We start from the raw sequence: 26,436 nt of genomic DNA, 5'->3' as shown, positions 1-26,436 counted from the left end.
GTTTTCTGCATCGCTTTATTGTCGACTTTGAGCTTCGGCTTTGGTTTCGAAGCTGCTTCAGGGCTGCTGTCGCTTATTTGTCGCCGCTCAAAGCTTTGGCTTGTTACACTTTATGAAATCACCTACCACCCGCCCAATCTCTCCTCTCCCCTCTGTCCACTGTCCTCTGCCCTTAGCCCTGCCACACTCTCATTGCTATAAGTGTTTATGTTTGTCTTGGCGGCGGCTCATAAACTTGCTGTAAAAGTGAGATGCCAGGACCCAAGATCCAGTTACCAGGACCCTCTTACCCCTTACGCTGCTGTCAAAAGTCACGTATGAGTCCCTACACTCTCCATACGACTTCCCCCTATCTTTCTAACTGTGAGTGTGTGTCATAAACTTCAACTAAAAATTGTGCGTAATTATATTAAATGTTTATCCTTTTCCCTTCTTTTTCAGTTCTATTTCCGATTCGCATGCAAAATAAACGATTGTAAAATCTGCTCTTTTCCTCTTTGTTTTCCTAAATGGAAAGTTCAAACATTTTCATTTGCTTATTAAACATAAATGATAAATCAAAGGAAAGGAATCCAATCTGTGGTTTTGTTTGTATCATTCTTTTTTCTACGTTTTCAGTTTTTTTTCTTATTCGATTTTTTTTTGACGGTTGCCCCTAGCAGCCGCCACAGCAAAAGGTTGTTGACATGCCACTACAATCAGTTAGATGCCCTGACAACTGTCTGACATAAGTTGAAGAGGTTTCCTCCTTCCACTCCCACATAGTCCCCCCTCCTTCCATCAACAGTTATTCAATGTCCCCGCCATATGCATATGTAGAGGTAAGAAAAAACAACAACAGCATTTGCCTAATCAAGCAAAAGCATCAGCAAAGCGTATTAAATATTCAAATAAAAATGTTTATCCGCAACCACCCCCCTCTCACATTACACGCACACACTTGTACACTCATATGTGTGTAGAGCAAATAATGCGGGCATAATTAACCAGAATGATTATAAAAAAAAAAAAAATAATAAAAAAAAAAAACAAACAAAATGGGACAGGAAAACTATAATAATTGCAGCTTATGCAAGGCACAGAACAACTCATACAACATTATTTCGATGAAGGCGCCAAAGCTCTAACTTTTCTACTTGGAGGGGTTTGGGGGAGTAGATTCAACATCCTCGGGGTTCACTTGAAATGTTACTGTTTGAATTGTTTAACTGGTAAAGTTAAAAGGACATTTATTGATCAGCCAACTTTTGTTGGTTGGTCTAGTCTAATCAGTTTAATCAAATCTATCTATCTATAAGAACAATATATATTTTTCAAGAAGATGATTCAAATATCTTTATACGTCAAAGTCGGCTGGGAGCACACATAGATGACATGTAAAAAGTTCCTACTAGAAACTATTGTTTGAGCCCTCGCTTATATGGTCTTGTTGTTGCTTCTATTTTTTTGTAGGCGCAGCCGAAATGCAATTATTTAATTTCATACTAAGCCAAACGAACAATAGAACTACACTGCGACCCTCCCCCACACACACACAGTAGTAGTTACTTGTGAGTGTGTGTGGAACATGGCCCTGTGGCATTTAAAGAGCAGGTAGGCAGCTGGGGAATTGCTTCAGGTCGTCATCGTCATCATCAGGCATTGCCATCAACATCGCCCACATGGGCATGTAACTATTCAGCGTTGCTGAATGTTATGAGTAGCGCGTGGAAAATAAAACTATTTGAATAACGCGTCAGCACCCACCACTAACGCCGACACCCACATACACGCCCACTACCCCCACACTCATATGTGTGTGCCTCCAGGGCGTGACCTAACCCTGTCCAGTTCTACGTGTTAATAGTTTTCTTTCCCACTCTCTTCCATTTTGTTGTAGTTTACGTTGTCGCATGTCCTGAGCCTGGTCCTGGGAGCTGGTGTTGTTGGGTTTGGTTCTGTGCCTGGTACTAACCTGAGCTACAATTACCTAGAAATTAACGCAATTTTTTGTCGTAGCGCATTTTTCCTAAGCCCCCTAATTCCCTGCCCACCCTCAGCCAACGCATGTCGTCAATTTACTCCATATACCATGTAGTCGCACATGTCAACTGAAAGCAAACTGCAAACTGAATATGCTTAAGCCCTGTTTAAAAGTGTAAAACTCGTAAAATAACAAAAAATCAATCATTCAGAATGCAATAAGGAAATAATCCCAATAACGGATGGAATAATTCTAGAGAGCGCATGAGATAATGCTAACTCAAGCGACTTTGACACCTCTTGACCAACAGAAAGTAATGATTAATATCACGTTTTAATTATCATTAATTGGCATTAATAGAATCATGTATGTATATACATACATACATATTTGTGTACCTACATGCATATATTTTAGTTAATATTTTTTTAGACCCTACGCCATCTCCACCAACTCTCCATTTCCCTTTCGTTTGACTTGTCAATTGCTAACGTTAATGTAATTACATAATGAACTTGCTTATTTTTCCTTTTCTACCTGGATGGGTCATCGGCACCTGTCATACCATTACGAGCTAAACAAACATTAGTGACTAAAATTAATTAGGCCAGGCCAACACACACACACAGGCACACACAAACACACACACACACAATGAAAGCAGCAACGAAATTTCATTTTTGTTCCGCCAACATTTTTTGTGTCCTTTTTATATTGGATAGCCCAAATATTTGTCTATATCGAAACTAACTTTCTTTGAGATTCAAAAAGAAATGCTGAAGAGCAAGAAAAGCGTCGAGTTAAAATATGATCCGAATTTTTACATCATTTGTGTTTGTTACAGGGTAGGCAGAAGTCGTTGCTCGTTTTCTGAGAGGACATTGATTTTTTTTATGTTTTTTTTGCTGCTGCTGCCGCTGCTTATGTTTTCTCATGTCGTCAGTTGCCTATTAAAAACGACTATGCTAAATGGTCATAACAACTTCTGTATGGCCCACACACACCCAATTCGCTCCTCCATCAGCCCACCTTCTTCATTTCTTCTCTCTCCTTTCTCTCACTCCCCCGCACTCGTTCTCAGCTTATTCTCATTTACAACAATAAACAGGAGTATAAAAACCATGAAACTGATTTTTCACGCCATTTTCATTTACATTTTGCGGTTGTTTTTGGCTGTCCCCCTCCCCATCGCCACGCATTCTCTACCCCATTCCCTTTGCCCGGCAACAGTTTGTTTGCTTTCGCCCTGGCCGAACGAACGAAACGCATATGTAATTAAAATATAATAATTTTCCTCCCGCTGAACAAAAGAAAGCAAAAGCGAAAACAAAAAAACAAAAAAAAATCCAGAAAAAACAACAAAAACAGAAAAGGAAGCAAAACGAACTCTGGCCCAGTATTTATGACAAAAGTTTCGAGTGGCGGAGAGCGTGTCCTGAAGGCATTTTGATAGGATCCTTGGGTGGAGCAGCTGTTGCTGTTGCTGTTGCTCCTATAGTCGCTGCTGCCAATGATTATGATGATGGCAATTCTACACGCACAACCAAAAACACAACACAGGTGAGTCTCTTCACCTCTACGCAGTCAGTCAGCCAGGCAGTCTACCCCGTCTGTCTAGCTTCGCTTCTGGACGTGTGTCCTTCACGTTTTTATTTTCGGTCTCGGTTGTTGTTTTTTTTTTTTTTTTTGCTTTTCGGCCCATGTTTCACTTTCTGGTTTCTGCACATTTGTTACGCACAATAAATGAAAATGTTCATATAAATATTTCATATAAATATTTCCCCCTCGCACACAAATAACATCAGAGAGCCAGCAGAGGCAACAGCAACAACAACAAGTCTCTTACTTTCACTCTGTCTCAGGCACACCCAGGGGCGTAGCCAGTATATATATGCATCTATATAGGAGGTGCTGAATAAACCATTCCCAAACAATCAACAAATGTAGCCAAAACGAATATACCTACTAACGACCTGTATGTGTGTGTGTGTGTGTGTGTCGTGTGTTTGTAGAGTAGAGGACAGAAAAAATTGAATTTAGTTGTAAATATTTGTACTTATGTAGGTTTCCTCTATTTGTCATAGGTGACATATTGGTATCGTTAAGAATTGGTAATTACTTAAGAACGGAATGAATCATCAAAAATGTAGCCAATCTTAAATAGCCAAATGGATCAAATAAAAACAATTTTGTTACCAATGAATATGTTTCTATTGAATTGTGTCGTTTTCATCAAGTTTTTGAAGTTTTTTTTTTTTGTCGCTGAAGATAGATGTTAGGCAGAATTCAATTCAATCGTTAGCTAGAGACTAAGTTTGTCCAAAATTTGAATATCAAATAAAGTTGCTTCAGTTTGCCCTGGGCTACGCCCTTGATGGAGAGGGGACGGGAAAGTCCCCACCTCTGCATTTTCCAGATGAGTTTCCGCCCATTAAATTGACATACGCGCTTTCGTATTCATTTCCTTTGCCGTTACTTTTGTTGCTGTTGTTGCTGTTGTTGTTGTTGATGTTGTTCCCTGGCAGTTTCCCGTGTTTCTTTTTTATTGCCCGCTGCTGCTACTGCGAATGCTACTGCTGTTTGCATAAGTTTTGTAATATTTTTTGGGTTTATGTTTACAGTTGGCAAACGCATTAAAATCACAGATTTACATTTTTTGGTGTCCCCCTCCATCAGGACTACCGCCGATCCAGCCATCAGCTACCAGCCAACAGCTAACATCGAGCCACCTTTTTACCGACTAGCACCAACCACCCACCCACCAATCCCAAGCAGCTGAATAATTTAGTGTCGTTGCTGTTGTTGTTGGTATTGCTGGCAAAAAGGAAAAGGAAAGGAAAAGAATTCGCATTATTGAATTTGTATGGCTCGGAGAGCTTATTGTTTCAAATGTTTTCTTGTTGTCGCCGGCAAAAACAAGCTGGGACACAACAGAGGCACTTGAGTATGCAAAACTGTTGATAGCACAGCAAGCCTTAGATGGCAATGAGAATCCCAAGATCCGGGGATGGTGGGTAGATGGTGGTTGGGGTGGGGATGGCCCTTTCCCCCCCTGGTTGGCCGGTTTAGGCTTAGGATATTCTTTGTATGCCAAGTTGAGCATGAAAATTATTTTTTAATAAACACAAGAGAACATAACACGCATTACCAGGTCTCGGCTTGGCTTCTTCCCTTTCGACGGGTTCCGTTTTCTTCCGTTTTGCCGTGTCCTGGCAAAGCGGAGCGGTGGGGTGGTGGTGTGGTGGTGGCGGTTGGTTGGGCTCACTTTTCAGCAAGTGGCAACAATGTTGAGCGCAAAATAAATAAACCCACTTTAATATGCGCTCGTTATATTATTTTCTTTTCATTTTCTTGATTTTTTTCCCTTCGTTTTTTTCCACTCTTCTTACTCTGATGTGTTGTTGTTGTTGTTGTTGCTGTTGCTATCTTTCCCTTTCTCTCATGTTTTTCTTTCATTTTTTTTTTTGCATTTCGTTTCTTTTCTTTTCTTCCTTTTTTTTACGTGTTTTGTTTTGTTTGCCCAACCATCCAACATTCATCTCATGCCCCCTTCACACAATTCTCCACCGCCTTCACTTGTTTGAAGTGCCACGCTCTATTTAAAGGCAAATTGTCTGTAGTCCTTTTTACAAATATTGCGAATTTTCATTCCTTTCTTTCTTTCCTTTACCCTCTCGCCTCTTTAATGGTTTTTTGCATATTTCTTCTCCATTTTTCCCGCTGCTTTCTGTTGCAGTCGTCCGAAAGTTGTTTGGGGTTTGGACATGCGGCCAGGGTAATGGACAGTGGGAGGGTCGAAGGCGGTCCGAGGTGGATGGCGGGGGAAGCGGTTCATTTTCCATTTCCAAAAGGCAGCGCAGCGAAAAGACAAACTTGATGAAAAAGTTGGCGCTCGAGTCTAGACATTGTGGAATTAGGTAAAGCAAACAGGCAAATAGCTGACTAAAAATGCATAAACCAAAGCTGAGTGGTTAAGCGTGGGCGGACACAGGACCGGGCAGGTGAGGTGCGGGGAATAGGCCAGGATTTAGTTGAGTTAAGAGCCTGGTTGTCAGCTCGCGCTGCCGGTCTGCTCTGATGCTGAGGGGAATGGGTTAAATTACCATTTGAACTTAGTGCCTTGACCTGTGGCATCATGCTTGCCCATTTTATCAACTTCGTTTCAATGATACTTAACATTTTTATATTACAGATAAAGGTTTTGTATACCCTGTAACCGAAACGGGTGTACCATGACTGTTTAACCAGCGAGCAATTTCTTTGAAGAAAAAAAAGAATACTATAGAGATTGCTCCACAGTGCTTCCCAAGAATTTGCGGTTAGTTTTTATATATTTACGAAAACCTGAAATTTTGTGTAGGAAAAGGTTCTGTTGACTTGCAAAATGCGATTATCGTTGGGCTTTGGGCTCGTTGCGGGACTAGAACTGTGTCGCTGCAAGGACTAATGATTCCATTTGACATGCAAGCACTGGGCATAATCTCTTTGATTCCTGAGTTACTTCCACTCTGTACTCTGACAGGATTTGTTCGTTTCGTTATGCAGTTCACTGGCCCTTCAAGGGAAATCCTCAACATGTATAAGCAAAAAGCACACACACACATATCCATAAAAACATGGAGGCCAAAGTGGGCGTAGGGAAGTGGAAGTGGAGTAAAAGATTGGAAGGTGGGGCGATGAGAAGGACGCCTAGTTTCAATTACACACGCACTTGGCAAATGGGCAAAGGAAAAACTGAACGAACGAGAGGGGCTGGGCCGGATGGACGAGGTGGAGCAGCAGGAGGATGGAAGTTGCTCGATTGTAGCAGAATACGCACTAAAAAGGAGCCCAGATTCTGGTGGAACTTCTCCATCTCTCCATCTTTGTGTCCTCCATTTCTTGTTGTACGCTTTTGCCTCTTGCAATTGTTGCGCCTTTTATTTGTTTGCTCTTTGCTGCTGTCTTTATTGTTGCTGTTATTGTTGTTGTTGTTGTTGTTGTTGTTGTTAGGACCGTTTCGTGTCATTGCCTTTGTTTGCTCTTTCTGTATCTTCCTCTACCTCCTCTTCTCCTCATCCTTTTCTCTTTATATGTGTTTGTGTGTGTGTCTCTGTTTCAGCTCTCGTTGGTTCTCTCGTGTTTATTTTCTTTTTTATATATTGTGCGTGGTGCTGCCTGTCCTTACAGCTGAAAGCGGAGCAGAGCGGCACGCATGTCCTTGCTACCCCTAAGCCTCGTCATCCGGCTCTCCCGTCTCCACCGGTTCTCAGGTTCAGCTTCACCCTTATGCGGCACTCGCCTTTTCACGTTAAAGGTAAAAATTTATTGTGTCTTATTATTATTTTTTTATTGACAATACGTGACGCGTACACCGAAAGGGACACAAAGGGACACAGGCACTCTGAAAGGGGTATTCGGTGGAGAGACAAGGGCGAAGGGGCACAGATCCTTGCATGCATAAAAAAAGATTTTGTTCTGCCATCGATTTGCTTTCGCCTTTTGTTATTTTATAATTTTCGATTGTTTTGCTTTGTTTTTTTTTTCTTCTCCTCCTGCGCCCTCCCCTGCCACCATTACTTTGCATTTTTTGCTCCTTTTTTATACGTTCATGTCCTCATTTCTGTGTTCATGTCCTTTCATTATGCTGTCTGGTCGCTACGCCTTTGGCTTCTCCTCAGCTTTCCCTTCACTAGAGCTGACATTGCGCTTTTAGCTGGTTAGTCTTTTTACTCTCCCTTTCACTGTAGTTTGCCCGCATAATGTGTATGTGTGTGCTTGTGTGTTTGTCTTTCGTCCTTTTTTTCCTTTTTGTGTGTGCCATTAAAAGGCGCTTAGACCTAAGCGTTAATCATTATTTACCCTGCCAAGGAGGACGATGACGACGGCGACGCGTGTCATAAGCCGGCGAAAGGACTTCGACTAGGACTTCCTGTTAAAGGTATAGTTGTTGACTGTTTCCAAGCAAATCGAAGATTACGGCAAACAATTAAGTTAATCAAATCTGTTTTTGCTTTCCGCTTTTTGGCCTTCCCTCCCTCCAGTCATCTTCCGCCGCCATACGACAACAACAAAAGCTAAAATGAAGACATTACACATATGCCCCCCAGCGTACCCCCTTCGAGTTGGCGAACCAAACTTTTGGCCAACAATTTGCTGCTACCTTTTATTCCTCGTCCCCTTCCAACTCTCTTTCCTCGCAAAGGTCCTCGACGACAACAAGAACCGTTTATCTATGGCAGCAAAAAAGTTTGCAAGCTCGCCATCTCTTTCGCGCTCATTTTCTATTTCTCTTGGTAGTACTCTTTCTCTGTCTGTTTCTCCCTTTTTCGCTTTGACTGTTGCCTGAGGTTAAGTTTTTCGTTTGCTTCAATTAATTTTCATTTGTTTACTAATCTAACAAATTAAACTAACGGTTAGCTTTCCTCGTTCGCTCTCTCTCTCTCTTTATTTTTTGGTTCGCTCTATCTCTTTTTCTTGCTGGCAGTTTTCGTGTTTTCGTCGTCTGCGGAAATTGAAAGGATTTGATATCCTTCAGGGCACAACCCAACCCGTAGATGTCTCGGTTTAATTTTGGACCCGGACCCACTCGCTCTCCCCCAATAGCTCTGTCCTCGTTCCCTGTCTAAGCCAGGAATCATAATGGAAGTTTTTCGGTCTCAAAAATTAATTGCCAATTGAAATAATCCTCTAAAATTTCACTAGAAATTCTCAATTCGCCATTCAATTCAGTTTCCTCCATTTCGTTTCGCTTTTCTATTTTAAGACAACCAAAAAAAGGGGCAGAAACAAAAAGCATCAGATTTCTTATCAGTTTTCCTGTTTTCTTGTTTTTGACCCCTATTCTGGTCTGGTTTTTTTCCTACTTTTCTCTTTGTACGGTCTGTTTTGCCAATTTACTTGCCTTTCTTCTTTTTTATGCAAAAATATTTTAAATATTTCCACATTCGCCTCCCTTTCTCTCTCTCTCTCTTTCCCTCCTTCTCTTACATATTGTGTGTATTTCATGCTAATTAATTTTTCATAAGAAAAACCAAAAGGGTCAGCAAAGTTATTTTCCAATTACTAAACTAAAATTTTCTTCTATCCTATTCGCATTGAATATGCGACGATGGCGACGATTCAATTTCAAAAAAAGGCGCCAACGTAAAGTCTTTAAAACTCAAAAAAATTAAAGTTTCTAGTACAATTTCTTGTAAACAATCCTCTTTATGGATATTGCAAAGTTTTACCAATCGATCGGGTCTAAATAAACCACTCTATAGCATATAAGAAACACTTAACCAAAACTTAAACCTCCAGTTAACGAAAGGTCAGACTGCTTTGATGTGGCCCTGAGGTGAGGCAGGGGACCGTTTCCATCTCTTGAATTCTTGTTCTGATTCCCAATCTAGATTCCACCCCCAGAAGTATGCAAAAATAATTACACATATTTAAGAAAGGAAAAAAAAACCTCGGACAAACAGAACAGGACAGCGACAGAGGGCGTCTTTCACCTTCAAGATTTACTAAATGTCGCGTCAAATGTCGCGCCGAAAATTATATACAAAATACAACAAAAACAACGATACAAAAAATTGCCAGTCTCCACATCCTGTCCATGTGCTGTGGCCTTATGTGTGTGTGTATTGTTGGGTTTGAGGGCCAGCCAAACAACTTGGGCATTTTTCCGGCTTTTCTTTAGGTTGACGTCGTTGCTGTTGCTGCTGTTGTTGTTGTTGTTGTTGTTATGCATGCAGCCACGCCTTTTGTACGCCCACCCGCCCCCTTCTCTGAGGTCCTAGATGACTGCCATTTTATTGCTGGTACTCTGCTCCTTGCACTCCTCCTCTTGCTCCTGCTCCTGCCTCAGCTGCTGCCTCGTTTTATGAATTCAGTCTCAGTGCGCTCACTTGACTTTAATTCTTTTTTCACACGCCCACTTCGCGGCTACAAGCCGGTATGATGTGTGGGAAGGGGATGGGAGTGGGCATAGGGCCAGGGTAAGTGCAATTTCCTAACGGCTCTTAAGCCAAGCCAACGCCAACCGCAACAACAACAACAATAACGACGACAACGACAACTGCAACAAGAGGAGCAAAACTATATGGCAACCACTACAACATGACCGGCTTTGCATTCAGATGAGCATGTCAGTTGAAAAGGTGCGTCCCCTACAGCAACTGGGCACATCCACCGCCACCCTTCTTTTTATCCATTCTCCTCTTATCCTTCTGGCATTGAGTTGTAATTGCTCAACATGCCAACTTTTCTACAATTTTATGTAGATTTAATAGCTTCCTGGCGCAGTCATAGGATTCATTTCTACCGCCCCTTCTCTTCTCCGTTATTCGGGTGTTCCTCTTGTCTCACATTTCATTTGCTTGCGTGACATTTCATTTCAGATTTTGTAGATATTTCTTTACTAGATTTCAAATGGAGCGTATGGAGCAATTCCCTTACAATTTGCCTCCAAACGGATTTCCGTGGAAAATCTGGTCAAGGAGATGCCAGCATTTTAATTGATTTAAGTTGAACTGGGCAGAAAGAAGGCGTGAATCGGCGAATCGTCTAATCGGGAAATGGCAAACATGTGTTGCCAGCAAATCGCGTGGCAAGAAAAGTTTTCCGAACAATTTTCAAGAAAAGTGAATGGGCAAAAGGCGCAAAGGGGGGAAAAGCCATTCGCGCACATAACCAAAAAACTTCCGGCCACAAACGACTAACGATTGACATGTTAATTGGCAGGCAGCTTAGGGCCCATCATCATCATCAGCTCGAAACCCGGACTGAGACCTCTAGTCGCACCCCAAGTCGCTTTCCACCTGCTCTCGACTGCCGCCCGCTCCCACCTCTCAATTGATTGGCCTTGCCTTTGTCTTCATTGTTCAAGTTACGCATAAGCTGAAGCTAAAGACGTCAAAAACTTTGTGCAACAATTCAATTGAATTGAGGTTAGTCAGGTTAAAAGTGGAATTGTTATGGTATTGGGAGTTTCACTTGGTCTTGGACTTGAACTTTGCCAATGGCTAGAGAATAAAAAGTCTCTTTGGCAAATTTATTGCAACTAAAGCTTCGATCTTTGGAATTAATAAATATCAAGTCTTTTCTTACTAAACTTCCGGAACTTGAGCATTAACGAGTGATTTTTCTTCTCTAGTCAACTCTTGGCCAAGTAGATTATACCAAAAGCAATGAGATAAAATAATTTAGACATGAAGAATTTGCAATTTCTCCTTTGGACGTGTTTTTCGTTTTATCGCATTATGAATGGGAGGGAGTTCTATTTAAAAAGCGGCAGCGCTAAGTGTGGCAACGTCTTGGAATGTAGTTGCTGGTGCAGCTGCTGCTGCTCCTGCCGCTTGCTGCTATTAAGTATCTGTCAGATACTTTGCTGCACATTTTGCATTTTTGCTTGTAATTGTATGCAATTCAGTGCAGCAGAACCAGCAGCCGAGCAGCAACTTGCGCATATGAGATGTGAAATGAGGCTGACTACGGCTCAGTCTCTCCTTCAGTACCCCTCTCTTTTTCACTATTTTTCTCTCCCACTCTCTCTGCGGTTCGCTCTTTCCTTACTCTTCTGAGCAGCCAAGTAAATACGACAAACAACAACAGCAAAAGTGCATTTGATGGAGGACCTGACGGATGAAGCTGTGGAATGAGATGAGGATATCTAAGAATCTAAGGCCGCAAGTGGAGCGGAGTCTAGTAAAAGTAGTTTGCCAAGAATTGTCGCGGATTGCTGATGAGGCAGTTGCCTGCTGAAGTGGGCGTCCTTTCTGTGTGTGGAGGAGTGGCTGGGTGAGTGCTCGGTGGGTGGACAGCAATTGATGTTTGCGGTTGCATTTTGAATTTTTGCATTTCTCTTGCAATTTGCTGCTGCGTTTTATATAAAGTTGAAGAGATTTGCTTAAGCTTTCGCTTTCTGCTTTTTGCTTTTGGCTGGCTGGCTTTTTTCATTTTGTGTTTTGCGTTTTGCTGTTCATCCGTTCCATCCGGTGAACGGTAGTTGTAACTGTAAATGGCATAGTAGGAGGGTGCGGAGGAGGCGTCAAAAGATGCTGCATCTAGAACTAAAGCTAGCGAGGAGCAATTCCACAATCCGCAACTGTAGCCACAGCTGCATCGCATTGCTCTATATGCATTTTGTATCTGTATCTCCCTGTATCTCCATTTCTATCTGTATGTGTATCTATGCTTCCAGTGGCTCTAGCTCATGCGTTTGTTTATGGTTTCTATTTGTAGGAGCAGTAGCGAGCCCTCTCCCTGCTCCCTCTCTATCACTCTGTCTCCCTTTCTATCGTTCTAAACTGTGTTTGTCTTTGCGGTTGTAAATGCATTTTTCAAACAAATTGCAAATCATTGCCTAACAATAGTTTTTAGCTCCATTCGCTCTACCAGTTTCTACCAAAAAACAAGCAACAACAAAAAAAACAAGGGGGGAAACGGGTAAAAATAGCTCCGACTGTGATTTAGTTTCCCTTTTTTTCTATATCTCTCTCTTTCTCTCTCTATCTCTCTCTCTCTCTGTCGTCTCATTCCTTTCTCTTTCTGTCTTTGTGTTTGGTTCCGAATCCTCTAACCGCAATGACAGTGATTTAGTTTTCGGGTTCCACATAGTCAGTCCATTATATGGTAGTAGAGAGAACTAGAGACACAGTGGGAAAGAGAAAGAGAGATCATTTCGGTCGAGTTTCGAGCCAAGGTTAATGTTGAAAATTTTCATTTCTGATTTAAAGCAATTTGTCAGTTAGAGTAGAAGAACTTAAATTACATTTGCCATATAAATTGCTGAGCCACTTTCAGTTCTATTTGCGTTTTTGATTTGCTTTTTGACTCACTGCAGCTGGAAACCAAAATACATGCATAAATAAATAAACAAATGACAAACAAAATTTGCAAGAAAAGTGAGAGCAGAAAAATTGAAATGAAAGGAAAATAGAGCTTCAATTTTTATTATTTTCTAACAACACATGAAACTTTCCCAAAAAAATAAACCGAAAGTAAACTATTTGAAAACATTTTCAGGTCCTGAATTTATTTGCTTCAACTAAGCAGCTAGTCGATCATTCGATCGATAATGATGGATCCCCGAAATCCACTGTCCAAAATTAGTTTGCACAATTCAAGATTCTCAGCCATATTAATAAGTTTCACGTAAAGGTCGTCCATCAACTGCCCACAGCTTTTGTTCCATCACATTACACAACCATTTAAAAAAAACAAGAGAGAAGAAAAAGAATGACGCGTGTAATGCCGCAAACCCTAAGGCCATTTTGCATAAGCATTGATTACTCGACTGACTACTTCCTTGGATTCGTTTATCTTTCCGACCACGGCTCAAAGAAAATCAGCAAAAATCAATTATAACATCGGCGTCGAGTAAAATTAATACACTGTTACACATTCACATCACATCACATCACATCAGAAAGTGAGGCAGAAACTCATTTCATTCACGAAGCCCTTTCGAATTAAATAATATCGAAGAGCTGTTGACCCACTGGCCGCATTCAATGCAACAACATTATCCGTCCTCTCGCCTACCGGAAGAGGTTGTTGCATGATGCTGACCGAATTACTTTCAACAATGCCATTCAAATTGCATCAATGGTGAGTTCAAGTGTGAGTCGAGGGTCAACAAAATACTTTGATTTTATTTTATTTCAAGAACCAATTTGTCAGGCATGAGGAAACCGAAATTAAATTTGCTAAACAAATTTTTGTAAACCATTTAGCATTTATTCTATTTGGGGTTTTGCGACTTGTAAAACTAAATTTGCCACATACATATATTTAACCAAATACAACAAGAAAGTGGCAAAAAAAGTGAAAGGGAAAGTTGAAAAGGACTCTTCACTCATTCAGAAGGAAAACATTTTGTCCTTTTGGTTTCTCTCATCTTATTATTGAATTTAAGGCTCGCAAAAAAAAATGTTTCGAGGATTTCTTTGAGTTTGTTTTGTTTGTTAATGTTTTGCTTCACTTTGCTTTGTTTGTTTGGCAACACAAACAATATATAGAGCTCTAATATATAAATATATATATAGAGAAGAAAAGTTTCATTTAGGATTTATTTGACTGTTGTTGAGCCTTATTTTCTTAACCGGCATATTTCCAAACTTTTGATTTCATTTCTTTTTATATTTGACCTACGATGAGAAATATGCTAAGCTAAAAAGTATGCTATAAAAATATTTCAATTCTCTTTTTACGGTTGCCTCTCAAGATATGAATGAATGGAAAAAACAGGACTTACACGTTTTAACACACAAACACAGATGATTCATTAATTATTTTGCTTATTATTTTATTTTATTTTATTTTAGTTGTTGCTGTTACAGTTAATGTTTCACTTGAATGTTGGGACTTGTTGCACTAACTTCTTTTCTCACTACTGCGTTATTTTGTTTTATTTTTTTTTTCTCAAACTTTCAAGCAAAAAAAAAAAAACAAATACAAATAAAATTATTCGCACTACAAGAGACACTGTTGTTAGTTTATCCACGTTGTGATTAACGCGAAACGAACATGACACGGAGCGGGCAAAGGCAACGTTTAGCTTCTCGCTTGGTTGGATGAGGAGCAAAGGAGTGACAGAGCAACACGTTGTTGACACAAAGACCGCCTAACGAAGACTAATGATAACGCACAGGCGACGACTGAACCTGACAACGCGCCAGAATCAGAATCGTATGAACTGTACGCTGTCCATACGCTGCCTGGAAACGAATGGGAATGAAATGCTAACGAGCTGCGCTGCCACGGACGCCCACAACCACCCCCACTGCTGCTGCAGCAAAGAAATTGAGCCATCAACTGCGAGCTCCGCTTCAATCTCATTTTGTTTCGTTTCCCGTTTTCTCTTTCCCGTTTTCGCTCTCGCTCGCTCTCTCTCTCTCTCTATCTGTGTCTCTCTCACTCTCTTAAGGGGGGCTATGGTTTAAAAAAATGTTTTTTCAATTTTTTTTTCAATTTTTTTAAGTCTTTAGCATTTGAAGAACGTTGTGTAAAAATTTAGAAATTTAAAGTAAATCGGAACAAAACAGACAAGGATATAGCGCTTTAACTGACTGACCTTCAGTGAACAGCATTTTCCAAGTCGGTGAGCACTCTAGCAGGAAAACCACTTGACCACTGACCGATCGTTTTCAAATTTTTCACAAAAATTTAATTCGTAATACCTTTTCAATACTTTTGGCTTTTAGAAGCAATATTGTTCGTATGATCCTGTGACCCAGCATCGTGCTTCCCGAAAACCCTTTTTTCTCATACAGCCTGAGCAGATGGGCTGCCACGGATCGAAATATATATGCATGTATATGGAATTCAAAATTTTAATAGCGATGCTTTAAATGTCAATAAACAACATGTTTATGAAACAAATAGTGTTTGTTATTCATATCTTCACAAAAAATGTTTAAAAATGTGCTATTTTTTTTGGCTTAGTCGCTGTTGCCTGCGACCGCTACCGTATTTGCTTGTTTCAATTAACGCAGGCGCTGCTAGTTCCACATATTTCTCTTGCTTTCAATTCGCTTTCAATCGGCTCTCTTGCAGCCCATTTCTCGTGTTGTTTCGATTCTCTTTCGGGTTGCTCTGTTGACCCGGGCTCCTGCTGTTTCATTGCCGTTTTTAAAGATTCAACTTGTATTTGTTTGTAGTTGCCGCTGCTGTTGCTGTTGTTGTTCGTGTGTTTATTTGTTGTCCTTCTGTTGCTGTTGTTGTTGTTGTTGGTGGTGTTGGTGGTGGTGGTCGTGCGCAACAGGTTTATGCTCCTATTTTCCTATTATCCCTGCATTTCCCCTCTTCCACAAATTTTCCTATTGGCCTTTTGTGCTTTATGGCTGTGCGACTGTGTGACTGTGTGTGTTGTCGGCCTTTGCCTCTCTATTTATTTGTGATTTTTCCTTTTCTATTTTCCTGCTTTATGCAAATACAAAATCGTTTTCTGCTTGCTTTGACTTCATTTCACCTCCCCTGCGTTCTTCCATCTCAATCTCTATAGCCACTTCCCGCTTCAGTCAACACTCCTTCTTAATCATTCGTTCTCTTTCCATCTGCAGTTGTGTGCGTGTGAGCTCGTGTATAAATGAATTTGCATATAATTGTTTGCATGTTGAGTGCCTTTTAATTGATTTTATTGGTTTTACAAGCATTGCACACAGCAACGACCAACAACAACAACTCGCTTAAGCTGCTGCTGCTGCTTCTTCTTCTCTTCAGTTATCTCTTTGGTTATCACTCCTGTCTGTCCTCTTTGTCCCTCTCCTCTCTCCGCACACTCTTTCTCTTCTACTCGTTGTGTTCATATTTACTCCTGTAAGCACTTTTCGGCCTGATTCCACAGCCAATAAATGAAGTTCCATATGAATTAACAATGCTTGATTTTGGGCCTTTATTTATTGTATATATGTATGTAAGAACACACAGGTGAGTGTGTATACGTAGAGTCAACCCACTGCAGGCAGAGATCCTTTATATACATATGCACATGTATATGTATGTATGTATATATAAATTATGCAATTTATATAAGCTGCATATTTAATGCAGGTCATAAATTGTATATTCACCTCTCATTCACCTCAACGAACTCATGAATCCCAAACTACTGAGTGCACTGCAGAACTTTTCTATTGCAGATCTTTGACTTATTTCGAAACATAAGTTTTCCACATCTTTCAGTTCCGATTTTTATTTAGCCACAAAACAACAGGTGGGACTTGTAAAACCCATCTATAAATTCACAACCTTCTATTAATATCAAGGTTTTGGGTTTTTATTTCTAAATAAATGTTTCCTTCCTTCTGAATTTGAACTTCCAATCAAAGTGAACCTTGAAATTTCTTTGGCTCCAGTTTTTATATCAGAGCAGGCCTTGCTTTCGTTTTTGTTTTCTTGTAATATTTAGATTCTATTTATTTCAGTATAACAACGGTTTTCACTGAGTCAACACCTTTGTAGTATCACATATAAATATATATATACAATATACAGTATAGTATTAGATAAATTTTTAAATAAATTAATTTTTTTTGTTTTTCTTGGCATGGATCAGGTCGAGAAAGGAGAAGGACAACAAGACCGACAGGAAGTAATGGACCAAAATCTCACAAAATTAGTGGGGAATCTGCTTGGCATGGAACCTGCAAAGGAGCAACACAATGCTGTCTTTCAAAAATGCCTGAGATGTGCCAGACGTGAGCTACAGAAGGACCAGCAATATCCAGAGAGTGACGAGGAATGCGTTACCAGGAACTTAAATCACTTTCTTGCGCGTTACAACTCTGAACATTTGCATGAGTTTGGCGCGACCTTTGACAAACTGGCCAACATGATGTTAAAGCATCCGATGTTTGTAGATGACGGGGAGATGAACTTCAAGTGGCGTATCCTGGACTTTATGCTATCGGTGAACTTCGAGGCTTTTCGCAATGTTAAAAGAAACCCCAGTGAAATGGAGCAACAAAGAAAATGCATATTGGCCAAAATTGATGAAATCATTACTTCATCATTATCTGAGGGCACAGAATCATCCGATTCGTTTGGTGAAGGAGACATTGTTGAGAAATTTCCAATCTCACCTCGATGCCTTTTATCAGATAGCAACGACTCCACCCAGGAATCTTCCTCATCAGTTTCCTCGTTGAATGTTGAAATTAACAAACTGCCTGAGGATATGAGCGAATGCCCCCATCAAATAGTCGTATCTATGGATTTTCACTTTTGCAATGAATACGCTGATTATTTGGAAAGCCATCCATGCCAAACTGACTGCCGCTTATTGTACGAGTACATTTCAATGTTTTTCTCATCTCAAGATTGGATACATTTTCAAGAAATCGATGAGTTACACTTTTGCAAGCTTCAATGTCTAATCCCACAAATTAATTTAATGCAACCTCTAAAGGATATGAATATGCTGCAAAAATTAATAAAAAAGTACGCCTGTCCGTGGAGGATTACTGCGAATAGTTTTAGCACTTCGATCAGTCTATTTGAGGGTATGCATCGGTTGCTAAAACCAGTTATGGAATTCCTAATCTATTGGGCTGAACGCGTCAACAAAGAAGACAACGAGGCGTCTCAATCAATCAGTCAAGGTTTCTTCGACATGGCTTTGGAACCTTTTCGAAAATTGCATCTGATGGGAGAATTATGCCGGGACAGCTACATTCCCGATACCGAGTTTACTACAGAACATGAGAGAAGCTTTCATATCATAGCCACACTACTATCGACCACTAAGCAATGTCCTTTCCATTCAATTAAAACTAGCTCTGCTGCCCTCCTACTTTCGAGCCTGAGAAGCTATTGCCAATTTATGGCCAACATGTATCGTTTGGGTGAATTTGGAGACCATCTTGGAGAATTTATAGCTGAACTTGTCAAAATCGATGGCATTTCGGACTACAAAATGAGGAGTATGAAAGAAATGGTGGACATTGTTGAAAATTGTGAACTCTATCAAATACTTGAGAAGCATATTCAAAATTCGTCCAAAGCAGTGTCATTTCTCTATGACAACCGAAGAATTGATTTGTTTAGTGTTATTCATAAACATGTGATAAAGTCGAGTCTGTATATCAAGGTAATTGAATCCTTCCTGTACGAACTAAAGACCTATCAGATGCTCACAGTGGATGACAAGATGTTTCCTACTCCCGATATACTCACTCAAGCTCAGTTACTTGACGATGGGCCTCTGCGTCGCCTACTCTATACATATTATAAGCAATTGGAAGGCGATTCGAATATCAGAGTTCGTGATTTCAAATGTGATGAAATCTTGTCAGCCTGTAAATCTTGTTGTATGTATGTGCCATTTACTGAAATCCTCTTGAATGCCATGGATCATGCTCTTACTCAAAGAACTCTGCTGGTCAACACTTATGCAGTCCATGTACTGAGTAAAGAGCTCGACTTGGAAAAACATATGCGGCATTTGCGCTCAGTGTATTTACTCTTTGAGTATGATCGATTTTCAAATGAATTTGGCGAGTTTTTTGACTCTGTAGCAGTGGAACATCTCAGCCAGATAGTAAGCTGTCATAATCAAGACTTGGCCCATTTCTTTATCCCTGTATTACCTTGCCGAGATATCGCTTTCTTAGAGCTTCAATATAAATGCGATGAGGCCGCATTTATGAATCGCATCATTACCAAGCAGCAATTATATAAACTAAATGCGTTCTTCTGCTTGAATCTTCAAATTTATCAATGCAAGTGGAAATTGGAGAAACTTTTCCCACTCGGTAAACAGAGTGAAATTTGCTTGCACAAAACATTCACAGAGTTGTATGATCTCACAATTCAAATTCTCAACGAATATGCAGAATACCTAACGCGTCTTAGACAAAAACATCTGAAGCTGGCTCGCAATTGTGATCAGCAGATGGCCAAGTGTCAAACTATTGAGGAAATGGCAAAATGTCACGACGATTTTGTCACGGGTGTAACGGATAACCTTATAATGAACTATCCCGATCGTTGCGATTTGCAAACGATTTTCAGATTGGTGGATGTACTCAAAGGACTTTGGAGTAATGTGCGTTGGCTGTACACAGATGTCTTTCGGAAAGCCAACATCAAAATTCCTAGTGATGAACATGATTACGAGTCAATCACATACATACAGACGCTTCTCCCATTGGCCGTGGCCATACACAGTAGTTTGGCCAAACTTAAATCAGAAAACAAGTAACACTTAATAAACATTTTAATGGCCCCGCATAAACTTGTGTCTTTAATATGAGGTAAAGTTTTGGGGCGAATTCGAAAGCTAATTAGTGTGTTGAATTTGTTGGCCAGTTAAGCACAAATTTTTAGGCTTTTCAAGAATTGTCTAATCAGAAAATGTGAAATCGGAAAATCTGAACTGTCTGAATATCTTCTTTTTAGCCCGCAAACACTGAAAACTAATTTAAAACACAGCCACGAACTGTAATTAGGCACTAATGAATTATGCCAAGCCAGCAGCAAGAACAAGAAGAGGAAAGAAAAGTATCTAGGGGTAACCAGCAGCAGCAGAATCCTCCATCACACTCAACCCCCTGTCTCATCTCAAACAGCGAGCCTGGGCCATGACTAAGTCCCGCCTAACCTCCTGCTGCTGGTGCTAATCAAAAACTGCGATTCATTGCTGCCTTTTGAATGGAATGGTAGAGACAACGCATACACACACACGCACCTACAGACACAAACACACATAAAGAGCAAAAAAGCAAATGACGTCTGTCAGTGGCAGCTTCATTCGTTCAGCCATTGCCCCACAGGGGGGCTTCCAACCATTGGTGTCAATGACTGCCGCACGCCCCACTCCCCCTACTCTTACATCTGTCCCCAACTCCAACTCCGCCTACCCATCTCACTGGCCAGTCCGTCCCATCCAGCCCAAAAGGTGATAATAATCAGCTGGCAGTTTTAACAAGACACACCCAAAAATAAGGAAAAACTGTCGACATCCGCCTCCATGGTAATCCATCTTCACAATGGTTGCTCTGGTCAACAGGCAGCTAGCTTGAATCCAGCTCTGGGCACTAGGCACTGGGCTAGCTTAACAGTAAATCCAAAAACAAAAAAAAAAAAAAAAATAAAAGCGGAAACTAGATACAAATATCTTTCAGTACCATGGACATGCCTTTGGCCTCTGCTATAATTATAGTGTGTAGCTAATACTGAAGCATATTCAGGGGCGTAGCGATTTCTGTCTGTTCCAGGAACTCGACTAGAGGATAGGCAAAGATATTGTCCTGCATTTAAGAGCTTAACTTAGGACAAAACCAAAGGCAGAAATATTTGTGCATATTTAAGGACGACTCCAAGAATCTGACGAATTTAAATAATTTGAAATATATATGTATATACAGATGTATACATATGTATACATACATATATAGAGATATAGACTTATTTAAAAATAAGGAACGCCGAATGGAACATCCAGTGGAATGAATAATATTTACCTTCAAAAGGGTTTATATCTTTCTGCTAAAAACCCTTACGAGCCAGGTAATAATTGATTAAGCTTATCACTTATGTTTTCGACGACGGGGACAGGACAGAGTGCATTCGGATTACTTTCTCTTGTCATAAAGAATAATGAGAGAAAGTTATCATGGTATCCTTTATTCGTAACAGTGTAATAGGAACCGAATATTTACATGCTTAGGGAACTAACAAAAATCGGTTCAGGGTTTAAGGCTTTGATAGATCAGACACATCATCTTGAGCTTGTCTTGCCACCATCCTCCGATGTGCCTGTGTTTCCACACTTCTTCCTTTGCAGTTGACAAGTTCTAAGATTTGGGGGCGAGCGAGGGATAAGGTGGAGAGATGGGGCAAAGGCATCAAGTGAACTGACCATGCCACACGCAGATACTCGTAAAAAGGCACACATATACGCATACACAGATAAACAGAAAATTCCAACTTAAACTGAAACTCAAGTGTTTTGGTATGAGAAGAAAGCAGAGAAAGGCCGTAAAGCAAGTCGCATATGTGACCATGTGACCATGTGGCCATGTCTAAAGTACGTAAAGTTGATTCATTCATTGCAGAAATTTATATGGCCCTGATGAACACAAACACGGACACATACACGCACTGTGTACCCTGTGCTCCTACCATGAAACTGCCAACATCCAAAAAACGCTTAACTTTCTCTGTGACATAGTTGCTGTACCCTAGTAACATCTTTTATATAAGCTTTTTAGACTCATGATACACATTTATTGTTAGAGCATTGCAAATGTCGCGAATAAGGCGGATGCTGATGATAAGGCGGACGGATGACAATGCTAGCCAGAGCCCGCTCCTTGGACACTGCTTGAGGCCTTCAGTCAAATGATTTATCCTCACAGTTGGGTTTCCCAGCCAATTAGAAAATAATGTTTGCTCTCTATATCTTTCTTGCCGGCCCTACACGCAGGCTTGCATTGCTTTTTTATTCGAAACTATTTCACATATTAACGAGCTGCCTTTTTCTTTTTTTTTTGCCATTTTATCCAACTCGGCATCGGTAGGTCGACGCTCACTGAATCGTAGGACATAAGCTTCGGCCATTTTATAAAATCTCTTGGGATCGTTGCGGAATTCATTGGCCAGATCAACGCGATACGCGTTCTCCGGCTGTGGATCATTAATGGTGGCTAAAAGCACCTGCAACACATGCTCAATTCTCGAAGTAGGCTTCCAGTGCTCAATCTCCAGTATAGGCAGACACACTTGACCCCGTTCATTGACATTGGGATGATAGATTTTTGTGTTGAGATGCAAGCAAGGTGGCTTAAATGGGTATTGCATTGGAAAATCGATCTCCAGCTTAAAGGCACCCTTATCGTAGGGTGAACTAACTGGCATCAAGAGGGCATACCATTTATATATGTTATCCGCTTCCACTTCGAGGCATCGGAATTGAGTTAACACCGTGAGACCCATCATCTCTTTGAGTTCGTTCTGCAAGCGCTTGGGACCATCCATAATAGGTTCTTCGTTCGCCATCTTTGGACAAGTGTGTGGGTGAAATTTTAACTAAAATCAAAAGCAACAACACAAACAGAAAACTAGAAGAAAAGAATCATTCGAAAATACTGAACTACTGTATATATATGTGTATCAGATTTGTTTTTCCAAGTGTACTGGGAGAGCGTTCAGATACATAGAGAAAGTTGGCAAAAAATCCTTTCACATTGACATTAATCCCCGAAATAGCCGCCCTGACGACGTCGACGTCGACAGGCTCTGACAGCCAGCACATTAGGATCAAACCCAAAGAGCAGGCACAAGTAGCAGGCAACGATGGCAAAAGGATGAAAGGTTTCGCGACTAAATTCCTTCCCCCCTTGGTTCATGCTTCCATGTACTCGCACTCGCCCTCGCATCTTTGTATGTACTTCTTGCTCGCCCTTCATAGTCCATGGCTACTGGTTGAACTGCTGGTTAGTTGCCTGGAGCTGTGGCGATACAATTTTCCTGTTTTATGTGTTTAGGCTGTGAGCCAAAAATCAGAGACATAGTCATAGACTGAAGCACAGTTCTGAATCCTCAAAAGTTGCACGAAATAACTATGTACAGCAAATCCACATAAAATTATGTTTTTTATTTAGGTTATAAACCAAAAAAAATTGTTTCAATCTATTTTTATTTACTTTATAAGAGAAGGATCTTCTCTTTCGACTGCTTTATCAAAGTGTTTTAGTTACAGCATTTCTTATTTGGTTTGATGCAAACCTGATTGGACTATGCCATTAATACTTATGTATATGTGACGCACCTTTATTTTGCTATTTGGTTTCCCTTATGTTGGATTTTGCGACCTCCCATGAATTATGCACGTGAGTTTTCTTGTTGTTATTGTTGTTTTTAGCAAATAAACTGAGATTTCATAACCCAAAGCGACATGTGAATGACATGTCCATGTCTATATGAAAAAGGAGGATAAGGGAAAATCCCCTTATCCACTGATATCCACTGATTTGATTCCCATTGACATTTTAGTTTTCAATTAAAGTTGGATAAATAGGTTCGCAATGGAGGGGATGAATCGCTCTTTCCACGTTTTCTTTCCGTTCAACCGTCAAATTTCTTTTGCTTCATAAATATGTAAAAATTATGAGATGGCATAATAAAAAGGCAGGGCGGAATACATGAAGAAGATCTCCATCTCCTTGTTTCACTACTTATGCCACTCCGTTTTATTCCCATTCCTATTCACTTCTCACTGGCTTCCATTTGAAGTTCACCTTGAATTTTAGGGCTTTCGGTGAGTTTTTGTGGGCGGCGAAACAAAACAAACAACAACAAAATTTAAAAAAAAGGAAAACAGGAAAAATTCCAGACTGTTGGCGCTCAGTCCTTAGTCTCAAAGCTCAGCTTTCTGTGCGTGTATGTAATTATTTATACATACTTCTATTTTATGTCATCATCATCTTGATCCTCATCGTCATGTAAATAAATCCAAGTTGAAATAAAAAACTTAAGCCACCCTGACCGAAAAACTAAGCACTCTTGACCTTTAAATGGCGGCAAAAATGCATTAAGGACTAGAAAACAAAGAAAATAAGACCTATCTACTATATTGCAGACAACTCAGCTATGATCGAAGATTTTCTTCTCTAATTAGCCGTCACGAACATAGAGACTAAACGGAATTCCAGGTATGTTTCTGCTCGATTTCTTTTACATTTACGTTGGCACACGTCGCATATGCCCATCGTTTCTCTAAAGCATAAGCGACATGATAGATGCTTTTGCCAACAAAAAGAATGAATCAAGCAACAACAAGAATATATGTATGTATAGTATCCATCCCGAGAAGCAAAGGCGCCTGACAACGCTGCGGGATGCAAGAATAGAGGATTGGAGGGCTGAGGGATCTGTTGGGCTACTCGACTCCAGCTCTGGCTATGGCTCCGGCTCATTCTCAACCTCATGGTTCTCCTACTGCTGCTGCTGTTGCTGTCAGTAGCTTTGCTTCCACTTTGCTTATGTCGCCGCCATACTTTTAGCATAAACAGCCGGAAGCGGAAATGTTGATGATGCTGATGCTGCTACAACCCAACCCCAACCTCCGTCTATCATATATACACACACTCCTCCTCCATTTTTATGTATATCAGTCGCTTCTCGCTTTGTGTGTGAGTGAGTGAGTGGGAACCCTCTTGTCTCCCCCATTCCCTTCCTTACCGCTTTTTCGGACGAATCAGGCTGTGTGTCATTTGTTTAGCTGTCATTGCCGGCGTATTGCCGCTGACAGGCTTCTGGGTTTCGGTTCCGGGGGGTTGCAGGCATTCTGGCTGGATGAGAAAGGGCAGAGCTTGAAGATGGCGCCAAAAAAAAACTTCCTAGCACTTTTGCTATTTCGATGAAAAATCACCCAAAAATTAGCCGTCGCCGCATTAAATCTAATCTGATCCGATTTTCTATTACCAATTGCCAGTCAGGCGGTGGCGGTGGCGGCGGCTGTAGAAACGGCGTGTTAAGTAGTCGAGGGAGGGTGGGTGGTTGGCCGAAGGCTAGAATGGATGTGTATTCCCTGCTGTGCGTGGAGCGAGTCATGTGTGTGTGTTATCTCAATTTTCGCTCTGTTTCTCACTTTTCTCTAGTTTGACTTTAATCTTTTTATCGCGTTTAAACACTTTGCTCATGGCTTTTCAATGCCTTTTTCCCCATTTCCTTTTGTTTTGCCTCCTTTCATTAGCTTCCCCCAATCACAATACCCAATTCCTTTTTCCCCACTTTCCTTTTCCCCACCCATGACATGGGTATCACGCAGCTAAAAAGGATGGCCGCGATGATTTGCCCTTTTTTCTCGGTTCTCGGTTTGTTGTCATTCAACCTTTTTCGCGACTTTTGGCTATCGCTTACACAGGCCTTTGAGAGTTTTTGATATATGAAGCGATTAACATTAAAGGTGCCTAATTGATTTTTGGGACCGCACAACACCAAATCGAAGGAAAGGGAAGCGAAACGAAGCGAAGAGATTGACCAATTCGACAAGTGTCAAGCCTATGTTAAGCTCCAATCTCAATTGGCTGCAATCTTCGCTGTTAATTTGGTTCATTAAGATTCATTTTCGCTTGTGTTTTGTTCGAAAATTGAAATTAAATATTTATGGTTTAACATGCAAAGTACCCGAAAACGGTAATAGACCCAAGGAATGCGCACTCAGCCAAACGCGCATGCAACAGATTATTAATGCCACACGCGAGGAGTGACTGAAGACTTAGACTAATTCAACTAAGAGAAGCTCAAAGTCAACTATGAAGACGAGCTGCTGACAAAAGTATTCGTACAATTTACGCAGCCCTGGAACCAATTTCAGTTGTGATGGAACCCAACGAACATATCAAGGAAACCAAGTCATAAATAATGTCAAGCCCATCATCTCTGTCCCAGTCGTTTCACGTATTTCCTTCGTCCTCTTACTTGCTCGCGGGCATTACTCAATATGCAGTTAGCTAAAGTCAAACGTGCTACAATTACACACACAGCCAAAGAGAAGGGAAAGCTCAGAAGGGAGGGTAGAGAGAAATAGACAGAGACAGAGAAGAAGAGGAAACTGCAGTGTATGCCATGCAGCAGCTCAGAGTCAAGGTGTAGACGAGGCCCCTTTTAACTGACTTTTTGCCATCTGTGTGGGCTAACGTCATTTGTACTTAATGACTTTTCAGCATAGTGTGGTTGGTTGGTTGTGCGTGTGTCTACCATCATTTTCTTAAGGCTTTTTCAGTTGTTCACTCATTTGCTTCATGTATGTATATATGTAGACCCTCACGCATTCGCCCTCAAAAGTAGGCTACGTGATGCGCACTACATACAAACATACGAATACTCTAACCTGCTAGTCTGCACCTGTTGCTGTCACGTTTAATTACCAAAAACAAGTTAAATAAATTTTCCTTTTTACATTTCGTTGCAAGCAGCTAAAACAGTCACTTATTACTTATGCATATTTTTCGACTAAACGCTGAACTTGCCATCAGCTCAAGAAAGCGAAATCGACTTTG

General features: G+C 40.7%; 3 protein-coding genes across 8 annotated transcripts in view; 1 reads left to right on the top strand and 2 right to left on the bottom strand.

Annotated features, from left to right (window-relative positions):
- Positions 1 to 26,436, bottom strand: part of Con (Connectin) — a 151,387-nt gene that overhangs the window by 29,797 nt on the left and 95,154 nt on the right. The window contains exon 1 of one of the 6 annotated variants that reach the window (XM_068293093.1): positions 14,184 to 14,545. The exons of the other annotated variants lie outside the window; for them this stretch is intronic. The gene's annotated coding sequence lies outside the window, so the exon portion shown is untranslated. Of the gene's footprint in view, positions 1 to 14,183; positions 14,546 to 26,436 lie in introns of those variants that run through there. 6 annotated transcript variants of the gene reach the window in all.
- Positions 16,843 to 19,664, top strand: t-Grip128 (testis-specific gamma-tubulin ring protein 128). The gene has a single exon (XM_068292680.1). It carries the CDS (start codon positions 16,977 to 16,979, stop codon positions 19,629 to 19,631), a length of 2,655 nt encoding a protein of 884 aa, XP_068148781.1. The 5' UTR covers positions 16,843 to 16,976; the 3' UTR covers positions 19,632 to 19,664.
- On the bottom strand, positions 21,636 to 22,531 carry LOC137579335 (ubiquitin-conjugating enzyme E2-18 kDa). Its single transcript, XM_068293065.1, has one exon. The coding sequence runs from the start codon at positions 22,427 to 22,429 to the stop codon at positions 21,848 to 21,850; it is 582 nt and encodes a 193-aa protein (XP_068149166.1). The 5' UTR covers positions 22,430 to 22,531; the 3' UTR covers positions 21,636 to 21,847.

The sequence above is a fragment of the Drosophila tropicalis genome, unplaced genomic scaffold (genome assembly GCF_018151085.1).
Source record: "Drosophila tropicalis isolate 14030-0801.00 unplaced genomic scaffold, ASM1815108v1 contig_694, whole genome shotgun sequence".
Taxonomy (NCBI): Eukaryota; Metazoa; Arthropoda; class Insecta; order Diptera; family Drosophilidae; genus Drosophila; species Drosophila tropicalis.
This window is presented reverse-complemented; position numbering and strand designations above follow the sequence as displayed.

Coding starts and splice junctions, on each gene's coding strand:
- LOC137579335 (XM_068293065.1), bottom strand. CDS start 22,429: ATGGCGAACGAAGAACCTATTATGGATGGTCCCAAGCGCTTGCAGAAC.
- t-Grip128 (XM_068292680.1), top strand. CDS start 16,977: ATGGATCAGGTCGAGAAAGGAGAAGGACAACAAGACCGACAGGAAGTA.